The sequence below is a fragment of the Lactuca saligna genome, chromosome 5 (genome assembly GCF_052625555.1).
Source record: "Lactuca saligna cultivar CGN05327 chromosome 5, ASM5262555v1, whole genome shotgun sequence".
NCBI classification, from domain to species: domain Eukaryota; kingdom Viridiplantae; phylum Streptophyta; class Magnoliopsida; order Asterales; family Asteraceae; genus Lactuca; species Lactuca saligna.
The window spans coordinates 161972440-161991929 of record NC_136421.1 but is presented as its reverse complement, the minus strand read 5'-3'; the positions used below and the strand labels follow the sequence as shown (position 1 = coordinate 161991929).

Below are 19490 nucleotides of genomic sequence, written 5' to 3'. Positions count from 1 at the left end.
ACCTTATGACACTTAGATTCTATGGTGTATGTGTTCCTGTCCATGTGAATCCGTCATTTTCCAACCCTTATCATAAAACAAGGTCTATGACATATTGAAACTCATATGGACTGAAATTGTTCAATCTTAATTTCTTGCCACTTGGCAGTACAAGAGCCTACCATTGCTTCCAGGTCATTGAGCAGCTCACCCCTACAGATCAATGTACTTCCATTGATCAAGGTGATTTGCCTTATGCATTCAAACGAGAACTCATAAAACTCACATGCATAGTCAACTTTAGTTGGAATGGGCATAGAAACAAGAATATGTCAACACGATAGGTAACAAACCTCAAGCTGTGTGCTAGTGATTAATAATAGGTTTATTCTTGATTAGTTCTTGAAACCCTTTTCAAGATCTTTAAGACTCCCACTGACCTCTTGACATATATGATTCTCTTGTCAAGAACCATTCTATGACAAACAAATATTCAAGAGTGCAGATTCTTATCAAGACGAACACTTCATACAATTGGTCTTAGTTGGTCTTTGTTTTATCCAAAAACATCACAACTACCAATTTCAAATGTGTATGAGTAAGAAACATTTTACTCCACATTTGATGAGTGTTATAAACATTCTTACGATATTTCACTCAATGTACAATCTTAGAGTATGACTCTAAGACTTGATATTGGAACTAAGTATGATTAATCTATTTGATTTTAACCATTTCAACAATTTATGATTTCTCTTCTTAGCCATACAAGTGCACTAAGGTGTCCTTAGAAGATCAATTGTGATATGGTTTCATAATAAATAGGATGATCATAAAACACAATACTAAAGTACTCTCATTCCCTTTTAGATTAGAGAAACCTTTATCTTTCTGCCTAATTTGATTCTTCCTATTCGTCCTGCTATACATTGAATCTTTTCAAAATCTTAGAATTATTCTTAATCTTATAAGCATAATCATATTTATTAAACTTTCAGTAAATCATAACGAATAATCTTATTGTTCTTTGTGGTGAACCTGGACAATGCACAACAATGTGTATTATATCCTCTAGTCCTTCACTTGACTCATATCTATATATGAACAATGAATTAGTCTTAATTTTCCGATATAAGCAAACCATCACGGGTAATAACTAATATATATATATATATATATATATATATATATATATATATATATATATATATATATATATATATATATATATATATATAAGCAATCGCTTTAAAAATTGATTCCTAGATGTGTAAAAAAAGAAGTTACTCAAATGTGAACAAAACGAAAGGGTAATTACCCTGATAATTCAATTTTCCTTCTTTTTATTCTACCTTCTAATTCTGATTTTTGTATAAAAGTTAACCTAGATGGTAAATATTTTTAAAATCGAACAATTTTGGTAAATATATTTTTAAAATACACTACTTTGGTAGAAAAAAAAAACTCCATAATCGATCGGGAAAAAAGACATTGTTATCTTTTATTGTTTAAGATATCAAATATAAAAATTAAAATGTGTTAGAGACTAAAAATACTATTGATGAAACCCATTAACATGAAATAGAATACACTCTTCGATGAAGTTTACTTTATGTATTACAATAATTTAAAATACAAAAAATCGAAGTAGCTTTTATCTACATTAATAATATTGTTCTTATCTTGTGTGTGTATATATTTGATCATTATGCCACCAAAAATGTTGTGATCAATTTAAATGCTAATAAAATGTTATAAATATTGTTTTAAGAAATTTAATTGAATCTATTAATATTATAAACATTATGATTGATGGCATTAATAAAAATGAAAATTAACTTATCAAGGTAGTTACATTTTCGTTTTGTTTATATCTGAGTAACTTCGTTGTTTCCTCATCAAGATAAGTTGAAAAAATGAATTTACGAACAAAATGAAAAATGAAAAAGTAATTATCTAAGTTAATTTCCCTATTTGTGACTAATCAACTCTTTTTAGAGGTAGCGTCTAAAAGATGAAGCCACCATATATTTCTGTTAAAAGGCCATTTTCAGTTGCCCGTTTAAAATTCTGATATTCAAGTACTATTGTCTGCCACCACTCCCTCACTTCCGTGTGCCCATCCACCCACGCCTTCACCATTGACTTCCAAAATTCATACCATTTTACACACATCAAACCCACCCAACAAACTCTCCCTTTCCACCTTCCAAGCTTCTCTAAGCAACTTATGCGGTTTTAATGGCGGTGTCCTTAGGGACCTTCAGTTATAATAACAGGCTATGGGACTCTGTTCTTGATTTAACGAAGAAATCTCAGGATAAAGGCAGTGATCCGTTGATATGGGCGATTCACCTTTCATCCCAATTAAACTCGGCTGGTGTCTCTCTTCCTTCCACAGATTTAGCAGACCTTTTAGTTTCTCACATTTGTTGGGAGAACAACAATCCGATTTCATGGAAGTTTCTGGAAAAGGCGTTGATCTTCAACATCGTTCCTCCTTTACTTGTTCTCGCTCTTCTATCTACCAGGTTTCTTCATATTGACTTAATTCCCTTCACAACCTGATTTCTAAAACAGAATTTCGATTCTCCAAAGGTTTATCGATGATGGTGTTTTGAATCTCTTTTCAATCATCACTCATGGTTTTCTAGTTTGATTTTGGTTCCTTGATTTCAACTTTCAACATTGTGATTATCATCAGTTTGATCCTGATTTGTTCGAATTTAGTAGTGTGGGTCCCTCATGGAATCAATCCAACTGGCTGACTGATTCCACGAATCCAAAATTTCAGTATTTTTTAAATCATTTTCACGCGTTCTTGAGATCATTTGAAGTTGAAGTTGATTTCATACTCACAATGGCCTCACATATTTTTTTGACCAGAATTTCTGGGATTCTTTATTGAATTGGACAAAATTAATAAAGGATCTGTGTCGTTTTGTCTGTTTTTTACATGTGGGGTTCTTATGTTCATCAAGTATAATTAATTGCACTTTGAAATTTTGCTTACTTCACTTTCCCAAATTGGAAAAAGCAAATCATAGTACGATTATATTTGTAATAAATAAGGACTAAAATTTCACATGCCATTAGCTTTATCCTGTTTTGTTAATTTGATCCATTTATGCGAGAATTAGGGCTCAATGTTCTTGATCCATCAGATTGAACTACTTGACTAAATACTGTTTAAATTGAACAGGGTTATTCCTATGCGACGTGATCAACCAGCAGCATTTCGACTGTATATGGAACTCCTTAAACGACATGCTTTTAAGCTCAAATCACATGTAGAATTTCAAAATTATGAAGTGTAAGCTTTCTCCCTTAATTCCCTCTATATCTCATCACCTCTTTTTCAATATGTATTCTACTTGTCATTATTCAGAATGTATGTCTTAAATATTGGTCTAAATGCATGAAATAGCAATATCATTGGGTAGATTTTTCAAAATACAATGATATAACAAACAAATTAAGTAAATTACATTACTAATGTAATAACCTACTAACTTGTTGATGCAGGATCATGAATTCAATAGACAATGTTCTCCATCTTTCTCAGATATTTGGTATGCAAGTGAAAGTGAATGATGCTGGGAGTTTACTACTTGAGTTCATCTTTTCGGTTGTTTGGCAGTTAGTAGAGGCAGCATTAGGAGATGAAGGGGTGTTGGAGAAAAGAAAATTTAGATGGAATGTAGCTCAAGATATGGAATTAGAAGTAGGTTATGATGGAAAGAGGAATGAGTATCATGAGATGTTACAAAGTAGAAATACTATAATGGCTATTGAACTCATTGGACTTTTCCTTCAAAACAAAGTAACTTCAAGGATTCTTCTTTTGGCACGTCGAAACATGTTAGAACATATTTCCTTCAACACTTTTTATTTAAACATTTTTTTTAAAAAAACTCGAAACAAGTCAAAAGAATTAGGCCTTGTTTATCACAACTGACATGATATGACATTGAGAGTTTGAGAGTTTGAGACTGATGTGAATGAGACAAAATTTCTACTCTTTTGCCCAACCCAAAAAGATGGGAAATGGACTTGTCCTTTGTTATCTTATCTGTGCAAAAGACAAGAATACCCTCCTCTCTTCTTTATTGAAAATAGCCCTAGAAAGCTTGTTTAGTCACATCAAGCCCCAAGATTCATTTGATTGATGGTATTGATTTGGGTCCACAAGTTTCATTCAATTTATGACTTTTGAAGGGTATTTTAGGTATTTGATAAATAGTTAAACATTTTTATTAAAATCATGAATGTTTTACTCAGGCCAACACATTGGAGAAGTTTTATCCAAGATATAGAGGTTCTTGTTGTAAATTCTTCATCACTAAGAAACTCAAAGGTGATTACACCAGAAATTCTTCTTCAATTAATATCAGATGATCGAAAAGTTGTCTCAGAGGAAAATAAATCAAGTTACTTGCAAGAAATCCACACAGTAATGTCTTCATCTGCTGGTCTTTCTCATAAAATCAGTGGTTCTTCTTTATGGATTCCTCTTGATCTTGTTCTTGAAGATGCAATGGATGGATCACAAGTTGACACAACAAGTTCCATTGAAATCGTTACACGTAATTCCATTTCTTTTTTAGTTTTTTTTTTCCACTCCCTTTACACAGGACATGACACAATAGATTGTACTGAGTTTGATATACATTAGACTGGGAGTGACACAGGTGTCAATGAGACAAAAAATTGCAATTATTTGTTCCACTCAAAAAAGTTAAACAAGGTGTGACAATGACTTGTTATAGTTCTCTTGTTAATAGCCCTAAAAAGCTTCTACAATGTAAAAGACGTAAACGCCCTTCTTATCTGTATCTTCTCTTGTAGGTATCGTAAAAGCTCTTCACGCCTTAAATGGCAACACTTGGCATGAGATTTTTCTTGGTCTTTGGATGGCAGCTCTTCGTCTTGTTCAAAGGGTTTGGATTCTCATTAATTTAATCTATAATAATATAATTAATTTCTTTTTCATCATGAAAACTCAAAACTATTAATTAATTTTGTACGTTATCTTATTTTATGTCAGGAAAGAGATCCCATTGAGGGTCCTATGCCTCGTCTGGATACTCGCTTATGCATGTTATTGTCAATTACAACTCTAGTGGTTTCTGATCTAATTGAGGATGATGAAACCCCATTACAACACAAGTTAGATCATCAAACAATAGAAAATAATAAAGAAACACGTCGTAGGGACTTGGTATCATGCTTACAGAGTTTGGGTGATTATCAAAGCTTGTTGACACCACCTCCTTTGGTTGTTTCTGATGCAAATCAGGCTGCTGCAAAAGCAATGATGTTTACTTCAGGCATTAATATTGGTAGTAGTGCATATCTTGACTTCATTGACATAAAAGATATGCCAATCAACTTCTGTAAGTCACATAAATCACTATTAGAGCCGAAAAAAAAAAAAAAAAAAACTATTGATAGATTATGTTTTGAAAAATATTCAAGAAAATGATGGCCCACTTGGTGAAATGTAAGGAAAAAGTAAACGAGGGAAAATTTGTAAAAAGTTAGGATTTAACGAGGAAAGCCTTCTTCTTTTGACTTTTTTCTACTAAGTTGTTCTTTTTCCATTAAGTCAAAATGGAACACACATATATAGCTTATTGGATTTAGTCTCCTTCACAATTAAGGTAAAAGGAAACAACACCCTATGGTGTTGTTTCTTTTTTTAACTTAATGGGGATAGTAATTAATCTAGTAAGCTATATATGAGTGTTTCTTTTTGACTTAATGGAAAAAGAACAACTTAGTAGAAAAAAGCCAAAAGAAGAAGGCTTTCCCCGTAAAATCCTATCTTTTTACAAATTTACCCTCGTTTACTTTTTCCTTACATTTCGCCAAGTGGGCTGTCATTTTCTTGAATATTTTGTTACAATATGATGATGCTATTAATCATACATGATCATAAGTCATAACCAATGTTCATTGTTCTTAATATGCAGCTGGAAACTTGCACCATTTGATAGTGGAAGCTTGTATTGCAAGAAATCTGTTGGACACGTCAGCGTATTTCTGGCCAGGTTATGTGACAGGTCACATGAACCAAATACCTCGTGGGGTCCCCACTCAAGTGCCTGGTTGGTCATCATTTATGAAAGGAGCACCTCTTACTCCAATAATGATGAATGCTCTTGTTTCTGAACCCGCATCAAGGTATACAAATAAAATGCCATAAATGGCTAGTCATCATTTTGTTTTGGAAGCCATGATATGAGATGCACTTTTGTTTAGATTTAGTGAACAAAAAAAAAAAGCAACTGAATTTAAGCTAATGGATTTGATGGAAGCTTAGCAGAGCTTGAAAAGGTGTTTGAGATTGCAGTCAACGGTTCAGATGATGAGAAAATAGCTGCTGCTACTATTCTCTGTGGTGCCTCTTTGATTCGAGGTTGGAATGTCCAGGTAAATTTATTTGATAATCTACATTCAAAAACAATACAATGCAATCATTTGTTGATTGATTTAAAGAGTCATAGTAATTGCAGGAGCACAGTGCTTATTTCATTACAAGATTGTTGTCGCCTCCACTACCTGCAAACTATCCAGAAAATGACAGCCATCTCATAGCTTATGCTCCTATGCTCAACGTCCTTCTAGTTGGTATAGCTCCCATCGACTGTGTTCAGATTTTCTCTCTACACGGACTCGTAAGTTCAACTTTTAGAATTATACTATATCCCTTGATACATACTCAAACAGACACACATAGTGTCTAGTGCTTGATGTAGATGCATCAGGCACTACGGTACAATGTGTGCCTAATACATTCTATATCACACGGTATGTATTAGGCACAGTGATACATAATGTATCACATAATGTGTCTGTTGTAGTCAGATGACTGACTACATCAAGCACAATACAACAAGTTATTGTGCCTGAAACATTATGTATTACGCACAATACTATGTGTGTTGGTACATAATGTATGTTGTGGGTTCTCAGGTTCCACAACTGGCTGGTTCTTTGATGCCGCTCTGTGAAGTATTTGGATCATGTGTACCGAACATATCGTGGACTCTCACCTCAGGAGAAGAAATTTCTGCACACGCGGTGTTTTCGAACGCATTTGCACTTCTCTTAAAGCTATGGAGGTTCAATCATCCGCCTCTGGAATACGGAGTAGGAGACGTACCTCCAGTAGGCTCCCAACTCACTCCCGAATACCTTTTACTAATGCGAAATTCCCAATTAGTCTCTTCTGGATATGAGGATCGAAACAGAAGACGATTATCTGCAGTGGCAAAAACATCATGTCCGAATCCTATATTCCTCGACTCTTTCCCAAAATTAAAAGCATGGTATCGACAACATCAAGCGTGTTTGGCTTCTACACTTTCTGGGCTTGTTCATTCCCCTGTTCATCAAATTGTCGATGCCCTTTTGAATATGATGTTTAGAAAGATAAATAGGGGCCAGCCGTTGAATTCTGTTTCGGGAAGTAGTACTTCATCTGGACCTGGTAGTGAAGATGTGTCTTTAAGACCTAAATTTCCTGCTTGGGATATTCTAGAAGCTGTTCCTTTTGTGGTTGATGCTGCTTTGACGGCTTGCGACCATGGCAGACTGTCTCCACGTGAGCTTTGTACAGGTCGGATAAAGTGTTGTCTGGATAAATGATATTTGAGTTAGCATTTGAGTACCTTCATTTTGTATGTGTTGTAATTTATTTTTTGTTTTTTTTTTTGCAGGGCTTAAAGATTTGGCGGATTTTCTTCCTGCATCTTTGGCAATCATTGTGAGCTACTTCTCAGCTGAAGTGTCGCGTGGTGTTTGGAAACCGGTTTTTATGAATGGGACAGATTGGCCGAGTCCAGCTGCAAATCTTTCAAAGGTTGAAGAACATATCAAAAATATATTGGCTGCCACCCGTGTTAATGTTCCTAGCCTTCTTGCAGGTTTTTTCTCTAACTTACATATATGCCCCTCATTTATTTTGAGTTCTCTCTAAAATCACCACATATTTCAAAACTACTTCTCATTCACTAAAATCACCGTATATTAAAAAAAATCGCAAAGTATTGTGATAAATATATCAAAAAATAATATTTTGTAACTATCTTTTTCAGGAATAAGTTCCCCAGCTACCCTTCCACTTCCCTTAGCCGCCTTCGTCAGCCTAACAATAACCTACAAACTCGACAAAGCATCACAACGCTTCCTCAACCTCGCCGGCCCCGCCCTAGAGTCACTAGCCGCCGGTTGTCCATGGCCATGTATGCCGATCGTCGCCTCCTTATGGACCCAAAAAGCCAAAAAATGGAGCGACTTTTTAGTCTTCTCATCTTCCCGTACAGTTTTTCTCCACAACAACAGCGCCGTTGCTCAACTCCTCAAAAGCTGCTTCACCGCCGCCCTCAGCCACAGCGGTGTCGGAGCACTACTCGGACACGGCTTCGGCTCCAATTTCTACGGCGAAATATCTCCGGTAGCCCCGGGATTCCTTTACCTACGCGTCTATCGCTCCATCAGAGACATCATGTTCCTCAGAGATGATATCATCTCGTTGTTAATCGAATCCGTGAAAGATATAGCTTCGAATAGCAAAACCAAAGGTAGATATGGACAAGTTTCATTAGCGGCGAGTTTGACCAAGGTCAAACTCGCAGCCCAATTAGGTGCTTCGATTTTGTATATCTCCGGAGGTCAAGGGTTAGTTCAATCTTTAATAAACGAAACCCTACCTTCTTGGTTTATCTCTGTTCATAAAACCGAGGTAGAAGAAAGCTCAAATGGGGCGATGTCGATGCTACGGGGATACGCTTTGGCCCATTTCACGGTGCTGTGTGGGGCGTTTGCGTGGGGGATTGACTCGCGGCTATCGGCGTCGAAGTGGCGGCCGAGGTTTTTAGAATCGCATATGGAGTTTTTGGGAAGCGCGGTTAACGGGAAGATAACGCTTGGGTGTGATTCTGTTACGTGGCGGTGTTATGTGACGGGGTTTGTGAGGTTGATGGTGGGCTGTGTGCCGAATTGGGTGGTGGAAGTTGATCGGGAGGTTTTGATGAGGCTGAGTAAAGGGTTGAGGTTATGTAATGAGGAAGAGCTCGCGGTTGGGTTGTTGGAGGCTGGTGGTGTTGGGACGATGGGTGCGGCGGCTGAACTTATCTGTCAGGTTGATTCGTAGTTTTTGATTTTGCAGAGTTTGATTTTTTTTTTTTTTTTTTGTTGTTTGGAAGTTTTGTAAATTGTTGGATGTAGATGTATATTGGGTTTTTGTTAATATAGTGTATTTATGAGAATGTAGGAATGCTAATGCTTGGATCAAGTTGATTCTTTGTGTTTGATCTATGAGAATCTAGGCCTTTACAAATCAAGGCTATTGGACGAATTTGATCCAAGGGCATGATGAGACACAAATAGTTGAGTACTCATTTGAACTAGATTCATGACCTCATACATATTTTTTTTGTTTCTAAAACATGTTCATGCTTTCACAATGTAATTTATTCACGACAAATTTCAAGAAAGTATACTACTGACTTTGTGAAGTATACTTTTGTTGAATTCATTTGTTTGTGATAAAACAAAGTTGGATATCATTAAGCTAGAGGGATTTTCGACCTCAAAATCTTGTTGTATCCGCGATAGCAAGCTAAGGAAGGCATTGCAAAATCGTTTATCCATGACCTGGGCAAACAACTTGAACAAAAGGTAAGAGTACTTTTATGTCAAGGGGCATGCAGTGTTTGTTACTTCGTTACGTATTTCTTGAGTTCCATGAATGTTCGCCGACTAGTAAATATTCATATTGTGTGTAAGGTACACAATCTAACATGCACACACTATATAAGATCTATGTGCGGTCATACGGTGAGAGTGATTGTGCTACGTCAAAGAGCAAACTATGAAGATTTATATTGAGTTCGTATTAACAAATACAAGTCTTATCAATAAATAAATAAGCATGATTAGTGACTTTGTTATTAAATTATTAGTAGATCATATTAGGGATGTGCGTTTGGACCGAATACCCGAACCAAAACCGAAACCCGGACCGGACCGATCCGAATTAGGACCGAATAAGTTAATTGGGTCGGTTCTCGGGTATCTATTTTTGCCTAATTCGGGTTTCGGGTTATTCGGTTCGGGTTACCCGAATAAAAGTTTAATCGGGCCAAAAAGACCGACCCGAAAAGTGAATAGTCACTTAAACCGAACAACCCAAATAAATCGGAATGATCCAAATAAAAGTGAATAGTCACGAAAAAAATATATTAAATTAATTTTTTTCTTGAACTAGATATAGAATTTCCTTATTTGGGTTATTCGGGTCATTTCGGTTTATTTGAGTTATTCCGGTTATTTCGGTTTATTTGGGTTATTCAGTTCAAAAACATAGTGTAAATGTTTATTTGGGTTATTTCAGTCCTTTCGGGTTAATAACTGAACCGAAACTCGTATTACCCGAATCGAACCGGTCCGTATTAATATAATCGGTTCGGGTTTCGGTTCCCATTTTTCATTCAATTCGGGTTATTCGGGTCGGGTCGGGTCGATTCCGGCCCGAAGCACATCCTTAGATCATATAATAATCATGAAACAATAATATATAAAGAAAAGAAATAACGTGGAAATAATATTATTAAAACCAAATTTGTCAAGATTGAGATATTAACTAATACTGTTTTACGTTTTGCAAGATCGTGATTGTAATATTGGATTAAGATCGTAAGATCTTATCAAAATGAAATAGTGTCCAAATTTGTTCGCAAGACCTTGTTTGTATGGAACCAGTTATATATTATTTGATGTTGATTAATGCATCAATGTCGGAACTAATTTTAACTTCTTAAGCATGAAGTATAATGAACTATAATTTTTGTTGCTTTAAACCATAAAAATTATGAAGAAAACATCTTAAGAAGAAAAGAATAAGATCACCACAATTATGTACATCTAAATGCATAATATCATAACAGGAATAACACGAGTGTCACCATGTTTTGCCTAATTTGAGATAAATAGATGAAGTGATAATGCTCTATGAGATTTCTTGTTGACATGAGATGTTCATTGCAAGTTGAATTGATGAATTTTTAGGTTCAACTATATATATAAAAGAAGTGGAAGCAAACCGGGTTAAGATATTAAAATCCTACTTGAGTTTCTAAGATCTCAATATAGATCTTGTTTTAGATATATTATAGTGTATCTGAGATTGTTTCTCGCTTGTATGATCGTAAGATTTTAAGATCAAGATCAACGTCTTAACATCCATGGTTAAAATATTAAAGAGATAAAAAATGGAAAATGTTAAGAATGGGATGCGTGCAAAAAAACATTTAAAAAAAAATCATCTTAGGATCGAGCCCCCCATCCCTCCTAACCCACATGCCACCTATCATCTTAGGGTTGGGGTATATTAGTTTTATCTATCTTCTTACTTATATTTCTACCAACTCACAACATAAGAAAATTCATCCCTTTAAATCCATACTTTTCAATACAAGTCCTAATGCATATAGTACAACTTGAGAGGAGATAAAGGAGGAGGAACATTGAATTCATCAACATGTTACCCGCTCAACCATCATCTTTCACTCTATCTCTCATGCTCGGATGTTGTTGCTACCAGTACTCTGCCCCTAACCCGCATGACATGTGTCTTGATTGCGTAAACTCTTATAAAGATGGAGATATATAGGAGAACCCAAATTAAAGTTGTTTACATCTCGTTGAAACTTGAAAGCAATAATTTTCATAAATAGGAATATTATTTTGATGGTAGAAGTCTAAAAGAGTTGGGGTTTGAGGTCAATGGTTACTTTTGCATATTTTTAAGCTTTTAAGTTGCTTATATGGTAGGTGTTAATTTTGCATGAAAAATGAACTGGTTTTGGTATATATTAAGTATGTTTTAACTCAGTTAAGGTATTTATCATTGGTTCGAAGGTTTAGTATCGTAGTATATTTAAATAAAGTCAAAAGCAAATGTGTGTTGGATTTATTGTGTAAAATAACTGTTAAGATCTATTAATTATGGTTTAGGATTCATATCCTTTTTATTTTTAATTTTTTAAATGGTAGAAAATATAAGGGATTTCTTAACACTTGCTTTTAAACATATAAGAAATTAGGCCCAGTTGTTATGACCTAGTAGCCTTCATACCACATGTTGCAAACCGCAAATAGACCTGGTAATTCGTATATTCGTGTCATGAAAACGTGTCAGCCACGAATTTGACACGATACGATTACACAATGAGAAATAAGCTTTATCTCAATTTTTAAGATGTATTCGTGCTATGTATTCGTGTCGTGTCGTGTTTCTCACAGATTCGTGTCTTCGTGTTTGAAATTGCCAGGTCTAACCGCAAAGTGTGATCCGTGATATTTGATGAGTACCAAACCTTATCATACTTTGGCCGTGTTTCAATCAACATTAGACACTAAAACCAACCGTGGTTGGCTATACTCTTATTTCTACTATTCAACGAGATTTTGGATGATATTTTAATAGTGTTTTATTTGAAATGAGTATGTTTGTTAGTATATTAGGCCATGGGGTGCGGATTGGTTTTTAACGCGTAATGATGACGTGTAGGGGATTCACGCGTGAACACCGCCCCCTACCGGTGAATGTGACACGGATTGGATTCTCTTACGGACATTCATGCATGCTTTGATTGGGTGATTTTTTTTGACCGTTTTTTCCTTTCATTTTTTGACCGTTGCTTTTAATTAACAAAAAAAAAAAAAAAAAAAAATCAATTTATTTCATCTATTATATATGCACAAACACATAAACAAACGAAACACATCTTTCTCTACAAATAATATCTCTCCACTATCTCATTTTCTCTCAAAAATATGGAGCAAAATCAAAATACAGCTACCACTTCAAACACCCCAACAACCTCAATCACTCCAAATGATCAATATCAAGGTTACATTCAAATGCTAACATCCTCAATCCAACATCAACCTCTATTTACCAACATTCCATTTCAACCAAACTACTTCCAACAACAATTACCACAATCTCAATTCCAAGGTTTTCTCAAGTCCCTTGTTCTCAATCCCCAACTATAAACTTGGACAACGACGAGGACGAATGGGTCGAAGAGACACAACCATCTAGGCGTAGGAAATCAAAAGGAAAAGCTACAAATAGAAGAGGAACAACTTGGATCGAAGAGGAGGAGGAAGCTTTAGCTAAATGTTGGATTTCTATATCGTGTGACTCAAGGACGGGCAACGCGCAAACGGGAACAAGTTTTTGGGTTCATGTTTTAGATCATTTTCATTCGCTTTTGGGAAGACAAACGGGTTGAACGTACGACACGGTCAACGAAAATGGCGTGAACTACAAGCGACGTGCACCAAGTTTAACGGCATATTTGAAAATCTAAAAAATATACATAAAAGTGGTAGCAACGATTTCAATATTTTATCAACCGCATGCCAACAATTCAAAGTTACCACCGGCAGTAAAGCGTTCGGCCACCAAAAAGCGTGGGAAATTTGTCGTAAGGGTCCAAAATAGGTCCTTAATATTTATGTTTAATTTCTATGTTTTTTAGTTATTTAGGTTTTAAGTTTTGTTTTTTATGGTTATTCGGAATCTAGATTTGAAATTTTATGTTTTATGTTTTTATGTAACGTGAAATATCTAATTATGTTATTAATTTAGTTTTTTTTATTTTAATCTAAATAGATTTTTTTTTTTTTTTTAAAAAAAAACAATGTCTAGTGATAACCATTTCTAATTATGTTATTAATTTAGTTTTTTTTTATTTCAATCTAAATAGATAAAAAATAATTAAAAATAAATAAAAATAAAAATAAAAATAAAAACATTTTCTAGTGATAACCATTTCCAAGGCTAGTGAATGTGTAGTGAATAAGTAGTGGGGGTGATGTGGCACATATGTGGCATCACTTTTCTAGTGAACATCATGTGACCATACCCCATAGCCTTAGGGTTGATTTACCAGGATATATTTCTCAAGTTTGAGGAAGTTGTAATCCAGCCCCTCCAGCTAACTGAAAATAGCACCCGCCCCCTTCTTAGTTCTTACCTATTGTTTCTAACATCATACAGTTTGAATCTCAATTCACTGTTTTGTTTTATTTTAGTTAAAATCCTTTTCTGAAGTATAACTATCAGATATGTTACAAGTATGTGTTTGCATATAGGATCACAAAATGCTTACCTATGATGACAAGTAGTCAGGATCGGTCCAGACGGTGGGCAACCTGGGTGACCACCCAGGTCTAATGCCTCCAAGGGGTCCAAATTTTCTAGGCTATGTAGTGTGTGTGTGTGTGTGTGTGTGTGTGTATATATATATATATATATATATATATATATATATATATATATATATATATATATATTATTGTCTAAATGATTGGTAGAGCCTAAAATTGAGTTTATATATATATATATATATATATATATATATATATATATATATATATATATATTATCTAAATGATTGGTAGAGCCTAAAATTGGTACAAACTCAAATTAACTCAAAAGATAAACAATTTGGATTGCTTGTTATGGCTAATTGAATTGTAACGACCCAATTTTCACGTCGGAAAATATTGTTTAAAACATTACTTTAGAAAACATTAATAATTAAAATCATTGTTTGATCACAGCATAACACAACGTAAACCATGTTTAAAAAGGCAAACCATACAACCCATCAAAATATCATAGTACAAATCCCAGTGAATCTCGTAAATGTGGAAACCAGAGTGTGTGTGCATGATGTGCCGCTACTGTGCCAGCTCCTTCCCCTTCGAAGAAGAGGTACCTGAAACCAAAACTGTAAAACGTAAGCACAAAGCTTAGTGAGTTCCACCATCATACCACATATCATACAAACACATAACATACATACTGCCAGGCTATTCTGGGGTGCCTGACTACCCGGTACGGCCATTCTGGGGTGTCGACCTACCCATACGGCCATTTTGGGGTGCCATCCTACCCGTGTCAAGCCATTCTGGGGTGCTGACTACCCATGTCAAGCCGTTCTGGGGTGCTGACTACCCATCGGTCCTAACAACCGATCCTCGGGGACTGGTCCCCTCCTACTACCTCTATCGCATAACATAACAGGCCAGCATACAAACATATCATCACATACTATCAGACATTTCTGGGGTGTCTGACTACCCTTCGGTCTTAACAATCGAACTCTACTACTATCACATATAACGTATCATGCTAACATATAACATAACCGGTAGTAGCAACCAAGATGATATCACAAAGACAATCATCTAACATACGACTCCTACTGGTCGGCCGGCATTATGGCCGTAGACCCACCGCTACTGGAAGGTAACTCACTTCAAAGTAGCTGCTGAGCTGATCGGGAACTGACTGACTGTTGCTGTTGCTGCTCCAGAAATCCTCCGGCTTCAATTCCCACCACATACTCAATCAAACACTGCTAACTGTCCTTGGGGTAAAATGACCATTTTACCCCTGTTCTAGCCCTAAGTCAAAGTCAGAGTCAACTTTCAGTTGACCCGACTCGCCGAGTTGGCTCTCCAACTCGTCGAGTCCCTATCCAGACGATTGTCCTGAGTCCCTGTTTCTACTCGTCAAGTTAGGCTATGACTTGACGAGTTCTTCTTCTAAACTAACACTCAAGTCCTTCATCCTACTCGCCGAGTTGTATGAACAACTCGACGAGTTCATCTTCATCCGATGAACACTTATGCTAAGACTCGTCGAGTTGTATGAACAACTCGTCGAGTCTGTTCTTGATCCAAGAAGATTGCCTTGAACTCGCCGACTCAGGGCATTGACTCACCGAGTGCCTCCATAGATGAGTTCAGCTTCTGACTCACTGAGTCACACCCCGTGACTCACTGCTCACTCGACACTACGAAAAAGGGGACAAATTCGGTGACTCGCGAGCAGACTCGCCGATTCACATGAACGACTCACTGAGTCGTTGCCATGCACCCATTAATTACACCGATTTGCTCGATTCCAGTCCATGCCATTCACAGATCTGGGCTTCTAGGACACGAATCACACGTAAAGTTTCCAACTTTACGTGTAGATATTCACCAATATGGATTTTAGGGTTCAAAATGCCTCAAAAGGGTAGATCTAGGGTGAACAAGCCACATGGGTCCATAAAGCTAACAGATCTGAGCTCCTGGAGCTTAATCTTGCCTAGATCTAGAGGCCAATCAACTTATTACGAAACATTATGCACATACTAACTTGGGGAATGGCTCAAGAATGTCTTAAATGAAACCTTAAGCATAGAAACAGGGGGAAATGGGGTATACCTCAATGAAACTGCTGAAAGAACACAATGATGCTTGGATGGCTTTCCTTCTTCTTGATCTACTTCCCCTTCTTGCCTCAAAGCCTTCAAGAACACACACAATAGCCTCAAACTCTCAAGGAACAAGCTTAGAACGAGGGTTGGGAGCTCTGGGGGTGAATGGGGGCTGGCATGGGGCGGATATGAGGTTTAAATAAGGTGCAAACCCCTGAAACTTAGGGTTTCATCCAACAGCGGTGACTCGCCGAGTCCAGGATATGGACTCGCCGAGTCGCCAACTTAAATGTGTCCTGGGTCCCGTCCCTACTCGGCGAGTCGGACCTATGACTCGCCGAGTCCAATGCTAAAAATAGAAAATACTCAAATAAGATTTACATACCAGGAACCAGGTGCTACAAATCTCCCCCACTTATTTTAGACTTCGTCCTCGAAGTTTGTTGCTCGATCCTGAAACAGCTCGGGGTAATGCTCCATCATCTCGTCCACCGGCTCCCAAGTCCATTACGAACCCCTGCGGTGCTGCCATTGCACCTTCACTAGCTCCACCCTCTTGTTCCTCATATCCTTCGACTTACTGTCGAGGATTGCGACTGGGCGCTCAATGTAATTCAGGATGTCATCAACCTGAATATCCTCTAACGGCACTACCGCTGAATCGTCCACTAGGCACTTCCGCAGCTGAGAAACATGGAAAGTGCTATGGATCTGGCTGAGCTCGGCTGGCAGATCCAGCCTATACGCCACCTTGCCCACCCGGGCTACAACCCTGAACGGTCCGATGAATCTTGGGCCCAACTTGCCCCGCTTCCTGAATCGCATGACGCCTTTCCAAGGCGACACCTTCAGGAGAACCATATCCCCGACTTGGAACTCCAATTCGGATCGACGCTTGTCGGCATAACTTTTCTGCCGGCTCTGAGCGGTCTGAAGCCTGCTCCAGACCTGCTGGATCCTCTCGGTCGTCTTGAGCACCACTTCGGTGCTCCCCATGACCCTCTGGCCAACTTCACCCCAGCATATCGGGGTCCTGCACCTTCGTCCGTACAACAGCTCAAAAGGAGGACAGTCGATACTCGCGTGATAGCTGTTGTTGTATGAGAACTCGACCAGGGGAAGATAGGTATCCCAGCTACCACCGAAGTCTAGCACGCATGCCCGCAACATATCCTCCAAAGTTTGGATGGTCCGCTCGCTCTGGCCATCCGTCTGTGGGTGAAAGGCGGTGCTAAAATGCAAACGAGTGCCCAACTCGTCATGAAATCTCTTCCAAAACCTGGAAGTAAAACGCACATCCCTGTCCGAGATCACCGATACCGGCACCCCGTTCCGCGCCACGATCTCCCTGATATAGATGTCGGCCGATTTCTCGGCCGATATGCTCTCCTGAATCGGAATAAAGTGAGCACTCTTGGTCAGTCGATCCACGATGACCCAAATCGAATCCACTCCACGCGCGGTCCTGGGAAGCTTTGTAATAAAATCCATTGTGATATCTTCCCATTTCCACAGTTGAATGTCCAACGACTGCATCTTACCATGCGGTCTCTGATGTTCGGCCTTGACCTTCCTGCAGGTCAAGCACCGCCTCAACGTACCATGCCACATCCATCTTCATGCAAGGCCACCAATAATCCAGACGAAGATCCCTATACATCTTCGTCGCCTCGGGATGAATAGAGAATCGGGACTTGTGCGCCTCCTCCATCAAAATCTGGCGCACGCTCCTGTGATACGGCACCCACACCCTACGGTGTAGTGTCAATAGTCCCCGGCTATCATAATCAAAGGAGGACACCTGACCCACCACGCGCTCGCTCTTCTGATGCACCTCCTTGATAGCCTCCTGTTGAGCCTCCCGAATTCGCTCCAATAGGGGAGTCACTACGGTCATCCTCATGCATACGTCCCTGATCGGCGCCGCCTTGCAGCTAAGTGCATCGGCCACCACATTGTCCTTCCCCGGGTGGTAAAGGATCTCGCAATCATAATCCTTCACCACATCCAACCACCGATGCTGCCTCATGTTCAGATTCGGCTGATCTATGAGGTACCTCAGACTCTTGTGGTCCGTGTAAATGGTACATCGAACCCCGTATAGGTAATGTCGCCAAATCTTGAGGGCAAAAACCACAGCCCCCAACTCCAAATCATGCGTCGGGTAGTTCGCCTCGTGAGGCTTGAGCTGCCTCGAAGCGTAGGCAATGACATGCCCCCTCTGCATCAGAACTGCGCCCAACCCTGAAATGGATGCATCACAGTAAACCACAAAATCCTCTATGCCCTATGGCAGGGCTAAGATCGGCGCCTCGCACAATCTTTGTCTCAGTGTCTCGAATGCAGCCTGCTGCTCGGGTCCCCACCGAAAGACCACGACTTTCTTCGTCAGCCGCATCAAGGGTACGGCTATCTTGGAGAAATCCTTGATAAATCTTCGAAAGTAGCCCGATAACCCCAGGAAACTCTGAATCTCAGATGGAGACTTCGGAACCTCCCAACTCATCACGGCCTCGACCTTGGCCGGATCGACCAGAATCCCGTTCTAGTTGACGAGGTGTCCAAGAAATTGCACCTCTCGCAACCAGAACTCACACTTGGAGAACTTGGCATACAAGCTCTCCCTCCTCAGGGCCTCCAACACCTCTCTCAGATGCTCCTCCTCAGTCTTGGAATAAACCAAGATGTCATCGATAAAGACTATCACAGACCGATCCAGCATCGGTCTGCAGACGCGGTTCATGAGGTCCATGAACGCGGCAAGAGCATTGGTGAGCCCAAACGGCATCACCACAAACTCATAATGGACATAGCGCGTCCAGAACGCGGTCTTCTGCGTATCCTCCTCCCTGACCCTCATCTGATGATAACCCGAACGCAAGTCAATCTTGGAGAACCAAGATGCTCCCTGAAGCTAGTCAAAGAGGTCATCAATCCTCGGGAGTGGGTAATGGTTCTTCACCATTACCTTGTTCAACTCCCGGTAATCTATACACATCCGATGCGACCCATCCTTCTTCTTCACAAATAGAATCGGGGCTCCCCAAGGTGAACTGCTCGGACGAATGAATCCCTTGTCTAGCAGCTCCTGCAGCTGCGTAGACAACTCCTGCATCTCGGGAGGAGCCAACCGATATGGTGCTTTAGCTATCGGAGCTGCATCGGGGATAAGGTCAATCCTGAACTCCACCTGTCGCTCCGGAGGTATCCCAG

The 19490-nt window shown here is 38.7% G+C and overlaps 1 protein-coding gene across 1 annotated transcript; it reads left to right on the top strand.

Annotated features, from left to right (window-relative positions):
• Positions 1 to 2028: 2028 nt before the first annotated feature.
• On the top strand, positions 2029 to 9254 carry LOC144997056 (mediator of RNA polymerase II transcription subunit 33A-like). The gene is made up of 12 exons (XM_078956877.1): positions 2029 to 2510; positions 3182 to 3292; positions 3505 to 3840; positions 4261 to 4565; positions 4828 to 4919; positions 5027 to 5375; positions 5955 to 6165; positions 6300 to 6414; positions 6498 to 6659; positions 6958 to 7603; positions 7704 to 7910; positions 8082 to 9254. Exons 1-12 carry the CDS (start codon positions 2221 to 2223, stop codon positions 9137 to 9139), a joined length of 3882 nt encoding a protein of 1293 aa, XP_078813003.1. The 5' UTR covers positions 2029 to 2220; the 3' UTR covers positions 9140 to 9254.
• The last annotated feature ends 10236 nt before the right edge of the window (positions 9255 to 19490 follow it).

Bases quoted from the DNA above. Each gene is read 5' to 3' on its own strand.
- LOC144997056 (XM_078956877.1), top strand. From the start codon at position 2,221: ATGGCGGTGTCCTTAGGGACCTTCAGTTATAATAACAGGCTATGGGAC. The intron at 4,566-4,827 runs GTAATTCCATTT...CTTCTCTTGTAG, and splicing joins TTCCATTGAAATCGTTACAC to GTATCGTAAAAGCTCTTCAC. The intron at 6,415-6,497 runs GTAAATTTATTT...TAGTAATTGCAG, and splicing joins TTCGAGGTTGGAATGTCCAG to GAGCACAGTGCTTATTTCAT.